Raw genomic sequence first — 13844 nt, 5'->3', positions numbered from 1 at the left:
TACCTAGTCATTATAAGCTTTCTTCCTTTCTAATTACGATGACATATTGAGAGATACCAAATAGATCTATTATCTTCAGTCTGTTGGGAACACATTAAACCATTTACTTTTAGGACCTAAATAGAGCCACATGAATTGCCTCAATTCTCTTGAATTTCTATACTTATATTTAACTGAGATGCAGTAGTATTATTTATGAAATGGGTAATATATTTGGGAAAGGTATATTTGTGCCCCTGCCCTTTCTCCTAATCTTAGTCTGTTATTTGTCTTGTGTTCAGGCACTCAATAAAAATGAATATGTCAGCCAGAAAATCAATCAACTATTATCACTTGGGTATTTGAAGAGTCTGTGATCTCATTAATGTGGATACCATTGAGACAGATGACAACCTTTCCATGACTTGGGAGATGAGACTTTGAGTTCATGAGAGCAGAAAGAGGTATCCCTCCCAGCCATCATGATGCTCCAAAATTAGCTAGACTTGTCTTGGGACACCAGGCTATGTGTGCAGGGCACCAAGGGCAGGAGGATCCAAGAGGCAGGGGAAAATATCAGACGACTGGGGTTTAAATCCCACACTGAAGCTTTGTGATCTTTGTAACCTTGGGAAACCATTGAACTTCCTCAACCTTATTGGCTCAAATGTTACGTGGGGGTGGGGGAGGAGTAGAGAGGAAATTGGACTAAGTGACTTTTATGGCTTTTTCCAAGGCTCTCCATGAACCAGATCTCTCAATGTTTATTACCAGTGTGATGATGAGCAATTGCTTTTTTTCTCTGAGCCTTAGTTTTCTCATCTATAAAATTAAAAGTCAAATTAGATCACCTCTAAAGGGTCTCTGAGGTCCTTCTCTATGATCCTATGACATGGAATCAAATCTTATCTTCCTCACTTACTATCTCTAGGCTTTGGAGTCAGGCTCCTCAGCTCAACAAGCATCAATAAGCTCTTACTTAATCAATCACTCTGCTAAATGCCATCCATATGAAGAAAGGGCAAGGAACAGTCCCTCTGCTCTGGAAGCTCACTTTCTAATGGGGATGGAATGGGCCAGAGATTGGATTTGGGAACCCCAGATTCACAACCAAACCACAGCAAAACATCAGAGGACTTCTTTAGCAGACAGTTAAACTTTAATCATTTCTATACATGGAATATATGATTAACAAGACAAGAGTGTGACCAGGAGGGAGAGAGACCCGGTAATCACACCATTCCAAAGATCATCAAAGGAACTGAGGATATCCAGCCCAGAGATGAATGGGGACCAGATAATTGTTTCCATTTTGGAGAAGGATTAAATTTATTGTTTGGCCCCAGAAGACAAGGAAGAAGTAAATGTAGGAGGAAACTGATTTATAATTAGAATCATCCAAGAGCACAATGACCTTCTTCAGGAGGTAGTGGGATCACCTCCGTTCAAATAGAGGGTACAGAATCATTTATTTAAGAAAGGATAGATCTGCATCCAGAAAAAGATCTAAGGAGACTGAACGTAAATCAACACATGCTATGTTCACTTCTTTTTTTCTTTTTTCTTTTTAATCTCTCCCATGGTTTTTCCCTTTTGCTCTGATCTTTCTCTCCCAACATGATTCATAAAGCAATGTGTATCCAAAATAAATAAACTCACCACAATAAAAAATAAATAAACATGGACACAAGGAAGTAAAATTTGACAAACAAAAAAGGAAGTGATAGAGAAGATTCTTGCTCCAGTTTGGGTTGGAGTAAATGGACACTGGATCTCTTTCCAATAAATTCCGCATCTATTAATGTAACCTTTATTTGCTACTTGAACTCTTTACAGGCTAGTCCCTTCTTAACTTTTCCAATTTTCACTTATTTTACATGCTCTACACTGTAGTTAAACTGGCCTGCGGGCTACTTCACACATACACCATCCATTCTCTCATCTCCAGGCTTTATAGCGCCCATTCTCCATGCCTCAAATCTGATTCTTAGAAACCTTTAAGGCTCATTCCAAGAATCACCTCTCCCAGGAAGCCTTTCTGGTTCCCTCTACATGCTAGTGTCAGCCCATCTCAAGTTACCCTCCATCTAGATAGTTGTATTGATCTTGCATTTTCTGACTTACGTATGTTAAAGTATAAGCCCCCAGAGTACAGGGACTGTTTTTGCTCTTTCTTTGTGCCTCGATATTTTTCCCAATGCCTGGGACATAATATATGCTTATTGATTAGCTGATTTATATCAGGATTGAGTCTGGAACTGGGATGTCATTGGTCTAGAGAACTCCTGGATGACCAATGTAGGTCAGCCATTTGTCTGAAATTTATAGTCAGGGGCTATATGAGAGGTTACTTGGCTTGTCCAGGGTCACTATCATAAGCAAGATTTTAAAACCATCTTCTGGGCTCTATCTATTCCACCATATTGCCTCTATAGAATAAACCAAAGTCTTAAGGCAATAATAAGCTATTAAACTAAGCTGAGATTGTTGGGGTGCCATATGTATTTGTATGTGTACATGTGCATGTGTGTAAGAAGGGTAGTCAGATAAAAATACAATTAAAAGGAATATTTTCAATGAAGAAATTATTTGGCTCTTTGGTTTAGTTCCATTACCAAATATCACCATCCTGGCATCTGGCCAAATCAGTCTTGGGAACACTATCAACGCTATGGGTCCCAAATACCCAGCTGTCCATCCATTTTCACTTCCATCCCCAATCCCTCAACCAGCTTTCACAAGTACACATTTCCTTCCTGCCCACAGACCAAGTCTCTTCCTCCAGGGAGACGTGTTCTCCATCCAACTACAAATCCTGGTACAGGATCAAAATGAAGGCCATCAGAACACTTGGGATACTTAGAAAACTTCCTTGAAGTTTATGCATTGGGAAAGCCATCCATGAGGCTGCCATGCCACCTGATTAAATTAGAAACATTGGGTTTATTTATACAATAACTGCCATGGCTTACAGATTAGAATCCTAGAAATAATACATGTCTTATAGCAAAAAATATACATATAATAATTCTTCCTTCTATGGTTTATATAAATGTTGTATGTTTTTGAATCTCTCTCTATACATCTATACATACACACGTGTCTATGTGTATATGTATAAATGTATATATATCTGTATATTTACACATATGTACTCTGGGCGCGTTTTTTGCAGAATCTGCATTTAAAACTCATAGTCCTTCATTGGTTGTTCAAGCAGGCGACAGGGACGCCAACTTTCCAAGTCTTTGGTCCTAAGCAAAGGTCACCGCTGGGGACACAGGACTGGTTTGATGCATCTCCCTTTGTGATGAACCAAGTTGGCAGGACAGTGACAGCCTGCCACACACGGCTTGTTGCAGGGGCCGATCTCGTTCCAGTTGTCGCATGTCTTGATGCATCCGGGCCCGCAGGTGTCATAGACAGCACCGTGTTTGCACTGGGTGGCTGAAAGGAAATAAAGAGGAACAGAGTGTAAGTTTTGGGAAGTCCAACTGTTAGAAATAAGCCCATTTCTTTGGGCTCAAGGGCATCCCCTGAAATTCATCATTTATAGAATTCTCATTTATCATTATAAATTCCAGCTTGAATTATAAATTATATAGGTCATATAAATTATTTAGATTATTATATATAATATATAGAATCACAAATTCTAGCTTGATGTCCGCCATATTTCAGAACCATAATCATAACCCACATAGCTAGGGTTGTCTCTAGCACTCCTTTTCTCTACCTTATATCCTTATATAACCCACTTTATAGCATTTATATACCCATTTTCAAATGGACTCACAGCATGGATAAAGCACCCCCCCATTAAGAAGGAGTGGACCCACATGTGTGGGAATGTGTTTTTTCACAAGGAAGGTAGGAAGAACAATAAGTGTCTTTTAAATGTAAACATGAAGCTCTGAGATCTGAGGTGGGAAGGGGATCCCAGAAGCCATCCAATCCAACCCCTTCATTGTACAGATGACAAACCCAAAGCCCCACAAATTGAAGGGACTTCTCCAAGGTCATATAGACAATAAGAAGCAAGAACATGATTAGAATCTTCTGTCTCCAGAACCAGAGTACAGTGGAAAGAGACTGGCCTGTGCCACCCACGTAATTCACTGGGAAATGTCAAGATGAAAGAAACAATAATCACAACATCTCCTTCTCCTGAGGAGGCTGCAGTCTTCTGGGGAGATAGGACATTTTCACACGGATGAATTAGGAGAATACAAAAAAAGAGCTAAAAGTATAAAAATTATTCCTGTTTTACAAATGAGAAAATTGAAATTTACAGTGGCTTTCTGACTCAACCAGTTCAACATATGAAGGAAGCATCTGAGGCCAGATTTGAATTCAGGCCTTCCTTACGCCAAACCCAGTGCTCTATCCACTATGCCATCCTCTGTCTGTTTAGAGAGAAATTTTGTAAGGTGTACACAGTAAATAAAAATCATTTCATATGCTCTGAGGAGCAGAATAGAGTTCCTCTTCAACAATATTGTGAAAGCAAAATCTCTCTCATATCCTAACGTATATTGGTTGAACCTCCTAAAGGTCCATGTGGAGTCAGGAAGATCTGAGTTAAAGTCTTCTCTACTTACTGCCTATGTGATAATGGGCAAGACACTTAAGCTCTCATCCTCAGTTTTTTCATCTATAAAATGGCTATCATGATGGCACCTACTTAACAGAGCTTGTTGTAAGCATCATATAAGCTAACTCAGGCACTTGCAAACTGTAAAGGGCCATCTGATTCCAGCATCTAAGCAGATATAAAATAAAGACCAAGAGAAGAAGCGATTATTAATTAGTGTCAAAAGCTCTGTTCCTTCTCTCAAGCAATATTTGATGGAGTCTGAAAATGTCAGTAATGTGGAGCCCTAATGGAGTGGGAACTCCCTACCCTGATGGGGATCTCAACTGGTCCATAACAAATAGGAGAGGTTTTCAAGCCTTTCCATAGCTAAAAAGTTCATTCTCTGAGGTCCATTCAGGGAGAAACTTCGTAAAGAATATCAGCCTGCTATTTTCATGGCAGGCACCCAGTCTGACACTGAGCCCTGACTTCATGACCTTCCAGCTCAGTGGAACCTGCCAGAGCTCCACTTTCCTCAGCATTGCCTTTAAGAGTCACGGGGCATCCTCGGATCGTGAGGAAGGACTCGGGTGGGGAAAACATCCATTTTCCTACTGGCACGCAAATCAGCAAAGCATTTCCTTCCAAGTCATCTCAAATCAAAGCAGAGAGGCTACAGATCACCTCAGCCTAGTTCCAGGATCCGAGACGGAATGATTGGGTATTTAAAGCCCTTCTCAATCTGGTCTCCTCCTACATTTCTTATCCTTTATTCCCCTCCATCTGTTCTCTAATCCAATGATTCAACAGCACTGACCTTCTTGCTATATACTACATCTCCATCTCCATCATGCTTCGTCTGTCTCCTCTTCCTGGGATGCCTTCTCTTTGCTCACCTCCGCCCCCTCATTTCCCTCAAGACTCAGCTCAAATCCCTTCTTATAAAGGAGACCTTTCTTTCCTAACTCCCCCCAGTTGCTAGAAACTTCTTTCTGAGACCACCTCCTATTTATATTATCAATGCATGTGTTTGTATACGTGCGAGCCTGTAACTATAGCTCACATTTATATAATATTTATTGGATGCTAGACACTGTCATAAGCACTTTACAATTATTATCTCATTTGATTCTCACTACAGCTCTGAGAGATCAGTGCTGTAATCACCATATAGATTTTACAGATAAGGAAACTGAGGTAAATAGTTAAACCCAGGCTCACACATCTAGTAGGTGCCAAAAGATTTGATCTCAGTTTTACCCGACTCCAGGATATGTTTCATGTCTAATTATTTATTTGCAGATTGTTTCCCCCATTATCATGGAGCTTTTTGAGGGCAGGAACTATGTTTTTGCCTTTCTCTGGATCTCCAGTGCTTATCATAGTGCTTTGCACACAGTAAGTGCTTAATAAATTCTTCTTGTTGAAAGAACACAAGCTCTAGCAGGAATTACTTCCCTGGAAAAGTCCAGAAGCTGACTTTGGGTCTCCAGTAAAACGGTGACCATTGGGTCCCGGATCTTTATGGAGACTGCTGATGAAATTATGTGAAAAGGATCCAGAGCTGCAATAAGAGAGAGGAGACCAAGGCCCACAAAACACCAGAACTTTCAAAGCTTTGAACTCTAAGTAACAGAACAGAAACTTCAGCTCAACCCTTCTCATTTGTGATTCAGCTGGCAACAACAGCATACATGGCTAAATACTGTGTAATTGGAGAGCTGGAAGACAATGGCTGGTGTTCAAGCTAGCGGGCTTTGGTTTTCGTCTTCCAAATTATAAATTCATAGCAGTTACAGAACATGCCCTTTCTGACTTAAGTCAATTAACAGGAAGGCGATCAGAACCGTAAAATGAGATTCTGTGAAGGCTACTCAAGTAACTGTCACTCTATAAAAAAGCAGATGAGAAAAGTGGTTTTGTTACCCAAAGAGTACTCAATTATCTTCTGACATAAATTCTCATTTCTTATAAGGAAACTGTCTGCTTGGCTCATAGGATGTTGGGAAAATATTTGCAAAAACATCTGAATAAAATCGGTTCCATAAGAGTACTTAGCATGACCCCATTTCTTTCTATATACAACTCTAATTTCTGCTTTTAACATCATTGTGCGTCCTCCACTAATACTCGAATTTCTCATTGGAACATCAAGGTGACCTTGGGTTCTCAAAGACTCCCAACCCCTTTATAGTTCAGAAGACCATTTTCTAAGTCCCCAAACATAGCAGAATACATCCTTGGCAAACCATCTCTTAGGATAAGTCTCTATAGACATGGTTATACTGGTACTCAGATGCTCAAAAATTTAGTGAGAAATCCTAGTGAATGTCAAAGTAATCCTCCTCCTTTTGCATCTGAGGGAACTTAGGCTCAGAATTAATTTACATGATATGAGATTTAGAGGAGGTTTGGACCTCGGAGGCCATCTAATCCAACCCCCTTATTTTATTGATGTGGAGAGTGAGACGTCAGTGATTTACCCACTGTCACGGAAAGTAACAGAGATGGGACTTTGTAAACATACATGCACAAAATCCATTAGACGTTCATGCAATTTATACCTGTCCAATGCCATCGTGTATCTAAATCTATATCTATCTACCTATGCACATTTTTTTCCCTGTGTGTAAATATGCTGAAATAGGTTGGAACCATAGAGAAAACAGAAATCTGAAGAGGTGGGGCTTGGGTAAATAAGGTCACAGAGTCCTTGTCAATTCTAGGCACATAGAATTAGCTGAAGAAAATATTCTGCATTCTAATGCCAACAGAATGAAATCCCTAGATTAAAAGCAGCCTTCGCTAACAAGACTGATGCTATTACAGCTGTCTGTGAAACGAGGCGATTGACTTCTTTCACTTTCACAACATTCACGGGTCTCTTTGCAGTGACGATCAGTCATCCATTGGTGAGCCTTAAAAATATTCAAAATTACCTCATTGATAAGAAGAAGGGAGAGAGGAAATGCTGAAGAGACAGACAAAGACAGGGAGAGAAGAGTTTATGAATCTCAGGTCTTTTTATCTAAAATAACGTAGTACAGGTCGAGTAGATGACTCAAAAATCATTCTCGGAGTCCATTCCCTGAGGTCAGGGTATTCTGCTGTCATCTCTACAAGCTAATTTCTACCCTTTATTAAAAGGTTATTTAGTATCCAATTTTGGGTTCCATGCATGAAAACAATTCATATTCTTTTAGGAAGGACATTAAAACATAGTGGTTGGAGCAGTAAGCTTGGAGTTATGGAGATGTGGGTTCCAATCTAACTCAGTGATGCTTACTTACTAGGGTTACTTAATCCATTTCAATCTCAGTTTTCTCTTCTGTAAAATGGGGATAATTTATGTGACCTGCCTTGTGGGGAGCTAGCACTAATCTACAAGTGATAAGGCCACATTCCTAAGACTTTAACCTTGGATAGGCAGACATCTAGGCGCCTTCTAATCACATCACCAAAGATCCCTGGTCAACTCGTCCTTTGGCAGGAAACTAATCCTTTGTCGAGGGCCCCTCTGTACTGAGTTTACGGGACCCCTACTTCCTTTCTTCTTGCTATAAATACTTGTACTTTTGCCCACAATAAACGAGACTTGATCAGAAAGCCTGTCTTGTCTCCATTCTTTGCGTCTCCTGTCCCTTGCCCCTTCTCTTTTCTTTCAGGGTCCACTCTCTGGTCCCGCGGGTCGGGACACTGCCTTAATTCAATATGCTGAGCATTTATTAAGCAACTACTGTTTGACAGGCTCTCTGCTAAAGTCTGAGATTATAAAAAAGAAATGAACAATCTCTGCCTTCAAAGAACTCATGTTCTAGTCAAAAAATATTTGCTCAGGTAAAAGAACATAAAATATACACAAAGTTGATTCAGGAGTAGAAAGATTGTTAACAACTGGAGAGATTCTAGAAAAGCTTTTTTTTGTTAAGTTGTCTTGTACCTTTCCCATGGTGGAGATGAAAATATATGGACTAGAAGTTACCACAGTTAGCTGGATTCCAAACTATCAGGTTGGTCAGACTAAAAAGAGAAGTTTTAAATGACTAAATTGTATGTACAGTGGAGTACCACAGAAATCTACACGTGGCTCTGGCTCTCAAATATTTTTAATCATTGACTTGGATTTATTATAGATGGAACAAAGCTGGAAGGGACAGTCAAAGTTAAGATGCAAAAAGTTACAGTATTATTGAGCTGAATCTAATAAAATACATTCAATAAGGGTAAGCTGACGTCATAAGAACAAGATGGAAGAGACAGAGTTAGAGAGTGGTTTTTAGAGAAAAGATCTGAGAGTTTAATGAACTGCAAGCTTGATAAGGAACAGCCTGGTGAAACAGCCAAAGAAGTGAATGATGGGATAGTTTTCGGAAGCAGGAGGATGAATGCCTCTGTACAGTGTTCTCAGTAGACATTCTCTGGACCATTGTGTTCAAGGATAAGTGACTTAAGGACGTTGATAAGTTGGTGGTGATCCAAGAGGAGCAACCAGGATGATGAGAAGGGTCTGGAGACTGTAACCTATGTGCATTGGCTGAAGAAGTATATGTGTGTGTGTGTGGGGGGGGTTAACCTGGAAAAGAAAAGATTCAAAGGGGACATGAGAAGAGTCAGGAAGGTTATATGAAGAATGGTTTAGACTTGTTCTCTTTGGTCCTAAAGGTCATACCTAGGAACATAGATGTAAGCTGTAACATGGTAAATTTAGGCTCAATCTCCAGAAAAACTCCTAATTGTGATGGCTCTTCCAAAGTGGAATAGGCTGCCTTGGACATCTTCAGGAAAAAGGTCCAACAAGGAAGCACCTATTAAGTATATAATTCAGAGGATTTCTTTGGTGTGTTGATTGGGTTAGGAGGCAACTGAGGTCTCTTCCAGCCCTCAAATTCTGTGATTCTATGAGTCAGGAAATCTCCTTCTTAGAGGTACCATTGTTCTACTTCATTGGGATTATTGGAAGCCAATCCCAGACTCTTGATCACACATTGTTACCATTCAGTCATTTCAGTCTTATCTGACTCTTCATGACCCCATTTGGGGTTTTCTTGGCAAAGTTATTTTAGTGGTTTGTCATTCCCTTCTCCAGCTCATTTGATATATGAGCATACTGAGGCAAACAGGGTAAAGTGACTTGCCCAGGCTCATACAGCTATAAGTGCCTGAATCTAGATTTGAACTCAGAATGATGAGTCTTTCTGACTTCAGGCCCAGTGCTGGCCACCAAGTTGTCTTTGAATCACAGGCCAGGGGTTCAAATACTCCTTCTGTTGTTTTTACCTGCTGACCCCAGGCAAGTCCCTTAACCTCTTTGGGCCTCGGTTTCTCCATCTATAAATTGAGGGAGTTGGATTAGCAGCTTGTCTACAGCGAGCAGATTTCAGAGGTGGAGTTTCTGAACCCTGGTCCTTTAATCTCCTTGCTCACTCTTCTAGCCCATGCTGCTTTCAATTACTAGTGACACGATTAATTGGTAAGGATTAAAGTGCTATAGAGACACCAGTTTTTATTTTTCCTTAGCCTGCTTCTCCCTGGCTTCCTCTGGTTTTGTCATTTGTCCTCCCTTCACTAACAGGCAGTTAATTTTCCAGACCCTTTTCTTTTTCACTCTTTGAACATTGGGCAAAGAGACTCCACTGTGTATTGAAGAGCCTTTGGACACCAGTAGTTAGAATTTACATATGACTTAGTGATTTACAAATGACATCCCAGCCAAGAGGTTTTTGAAGCCAAGATTATAAGGATGGTTGTCACCCATTTTATGGATGAGAAAACAAGCTCAGGGAAGGGAAATTATTTGCCCAGGGTCACATTGCTCAGAGATAGCTACCGTCACCTGATTTCATATCTCTTGCTCTTTTCATTGAGTCAAACTGCCTCTGATCAATGAAAAGAAAGGAAAAGGATGATTTCATGCCTGCCTTTCTTTCTGTGGTTCCTTCAATGTTGTGCCTTATTGAAAGATGACATGGGGAACAAGAAGAGAAGCTATGGTCTGGCCCAATGTTTTCATGCCAATTCTTAGTTTCCCATTGATCAGAGGCAGTTTGGCTCAATAAAAGAGCAAGAGATATGAAATCAGGTGAAAGTAGCTACCTCTGAGCAGTGTGACCCTGGGCAAATAATTTCCCTTCCCTGAGCTTGTTTCCTCATCTAACTTCCAATGATGATTTAGCTCCTCCACTTCCACCCTCTTTGCTAAATCTTCACTGGAAGTTGAGGTAGATCACAAATAATTAAAAAAAATTACATAAAAGCATAAATGACCTCTTACTTTATATTTCCCCCATAATTAGCACAGAGCTTTGCCCCTTAGCCAATTTGCTATTGAATAAATGAAAAACATTTTCAAAAATGAGAACTGAACCAAACAATGTGCTCATATGGAAGTAACATAAGTGAATAAAGTCCTTGAGGGAGGAGATATTTTTGTGAACTGGGGACTTTTTTCAGGTACCTGGCATAGAACCTAACACATAATGGGTGATTAATAAATGTTTAGTGATTGATTGATGTTAAATCCTCTCAGTAAACATAATCCTTTTGGACAAAGGAACCTTTTTTGTTTTGATCTTTGCATCTCCTGTGCCCAGCACATTGTAGATGACCAGAATTGATTGAATAGATGTCAATACCATAGAATGTAAACTTTCCAGAGACAGGGGCTCTTTCACTTTTGTCTTTGACTCTCCAGTGCCTAGGACAGTACTTGTAGTAGACTCTTAATGCTTCTTTAATTGAATTAAGTTGAAATTAGGGAAGGAAAAGGCAGGAGGATGCCAGAAAGCTATGGGTGGTGATTTCTTTCTGAACTTAGTCTATGAGCAGTCCCATGGGCCCCAAGAGTAATTCTACAGAGCTCTAACTCATCAGACCATACCAATCCGGCTGTAATGCAGCCTGTCCCTGCTTCCCCTTGGTTAGGTAATGGAAAATGAACGTTACAGCCTGATAAACTTTAAGACAGGCTCTAAGCTTGGTGAAGGAAAACTGGGCTTGGTTAATAATGGGAAAAAATCACTGGAGCAAAGGGCCTGGAAGTTGCTCAGGGATTAAATTCTTGATCCCAGCAATTGTAGAGCAACAGAAGGTGGGAAGTGGTGCAGAGGCTGGATGAGCTGGATAAAAATTGTGCCTCCTTTGTGGCCCCTCAGAGTCCTGACCAGCAGCCAATAGAGATACTCCAGGTAGTCCCCGAGCTGAGCTTCTTAAGGCAAATGAGAGAGCTGTCCATGGTCTGAAAGTAGTAGCATCTTGGGCATTCTGATCATAGCTAATCTATCTATTACCTTTCATATCAAGGAGGATCTTAGAGCGGAAGACCTAAGCTGAGGCAACCCAACAAAAAGTCAGCTTTATCCTCAACTTCCCTTCCCAATGCCTACTTATTCACATAACCTAATATATAATCAAACAATTCCAATAAACTGAATTTTGCTTCAAATACAAAAAGACCAGGAATTAATTAGAAATAGCTTTATATGTGAGGTTACATAGCAAATTCAATTTTTGACTAGATGCTAAGTATTTCCATAACTGGGGCTAAGAGCAATGGTGAATGAACACATAATTTTTCATCTACAATGAACTCCCTAAAGCCAAAGATAGAGGAATCAAGTGGGTCATTATATTTGGCCCTAGGCTTAAAATGAAGGCTGGTGTAGTGGATAGGGCATTCTCCCTACAGTCAGAAAGACCTGAGTTGCACTGGATTTCAACCTCTTATGCTTACTAGCGGTCAACTCTGGGCAAGTCAATTAATACTTCCCCCAATTCCATATCTGTAAAATAAGCTGGAGAAAGAAATGGCCAACAAAATCCCAATGGGATGACAAAGAGTTAGTCGTGACTGACAATGACGAACCAACAAAGCTTTAAAATGAGCTAAGTATTATAACAGGTGTTCCACAAGTACTGCTAATAGAAATATTGGAGGCAACGGCATGGCACAGTAGAAAGAGGGGATAGGTTGTTTCCCCTGATAGAATGTCATTTTCTTGAGGACAGCGTTCATTTTGTTTTTATCTCTATATTCCTAGTACCTAGCACAGTGCCTGACACATAGGCATTTATTAAATGCTTCTTGAATGAATGAATGAGGGAATGAAGGCCAAGATTGGGTTCATGGCAAATGGGCTCATAAGTGTATGGAAGTACACAATGTGTCTCATGATATAATTATCGACCCCCATGGTTAGTGGGACATCCCTTGTTTTAGAATCAGGAGGACAGGGGAATCAAATCCTGCCTAAACCACTTATGACCTGGCTTTGGGCAAATCTGAAACTCAGTTTCCTCAAGTGTTAATTGATAAATGAGATTGAATAACCTCCCACTGATAATTGAATATTATATCTTCAAGGAAAGTCCTAAAGTGACAATGGCCATTTCAATGATGTACATTAGACTAGCCTCTTGGATACCCCTTGTTCATTTCACATGTCTTATCCTTCTTTTCACCAAGAGTCTTTCCAGGTTTTGGACCTTGGTGACATTGTCCTCTGGTGCCTTCAGTGTTGCCCCAAATCAAAGGATTCAAGTAATAAATGACAAATAATGGGTAGACCTTAAAGGTTCTCCTCCTCCGCCTCTGTCTCTCCACCTCCTAGATGAACTTCAAATGAGTGCTCAGGTATAATCTATGCATTTGTCAATGCACTTGACTCTATCCATTTGCTACTCTTCTATAATTCGTATTTGCTTTCTTAAATTCTTCTGGGCTCATTTGTTGAGTTCTGAATCCCTCAGCTTCAGCTATACTTTGGAAATGGTTGACAGAGGATCCCAGAAAAAGCCAGATTGCTTTTCCATTAGCAAAATCATTTTTGCATTTGGGAATCAGCCTCATGAAGTAGGGATTTAGAAGTGAGCCAGGGAGACTCAAGTTGGATAATGTGTTCTGAAAGGACGAGAAGCACAGGCCCAGAATCAGTCAGATGCTACCCTTTGGGTTCACAGGGAAAATTCCAGTGATACTCAGTGCATGTAAGTTACCTAAAGATCAAATGTGTCTTGAGAGCTACAAAATTACTCTTACAATCTGGCATGGCCTGGTATTCCAGTTTATAAGTGAGTGGGAAAAGGGAAAGAGGGAGGGCAGTCATCCCAGTAATGGGGAGCAACATGGCATAACAGAGTACTGGACATGGATCCAGGAGTCCAAGCATCAAATTCTGCTTCTGACATTTATTAACTGTGACACTGATCATTCTCTCTTTCTGAGGCTCAGTTTCCTCACCTGTAAAATGGACATAATGTGTGTAGCACGTGCCTGAAAGGGCTGTGATGACCC

At 40.3% G+C, this 13844-nt stretch overlaps 1 protein-coding gene across 1 annotated transcript in view; it reads right to left on the bottom strand.

Annotated features, from left to right (window-relative positions):
- Positions 1–1039: 1039 nt before the first annotated feature.
- The window catches only part of BMPER (BMP binding endothelial regulator), a 280694-nt gene continuing 267889 nt past the window's right edge, over positions 1040–13844 (bottom strand). Inside the window, exon 15 of the mRNA XM_051979397.1 lies at positions 1040–3426. Coding sequence (XP_051835357.1) covers positions 3245–3426 — 182 coding nt within the window. The 3' untranslated portion in view covers positions 1040–3244. The remainder of the gene's footprint in view (positions 3427–13844) is intronic.

This window comes from Antechinus flavipes, chromosome 1, assembly GCF_016432865.1.
Source record: "Antechinus flavipes isolate AdamAnt ecotype Samford, QLD, Australia chromosome 1, AdamAnt_v2, whole genome shotgun sequence".
Taxonomy (NCBI): Eukaryota; Metazoa; Chordata; class Mammalia; order Dasyuromorphia; family Dasyuridae; genus Antechinus; species Antechinus flavipes.
Note: the sequence above shows the minus strand (reverse complement) of the source record. Positions and strands in the feature narration are given on the sequence as shown.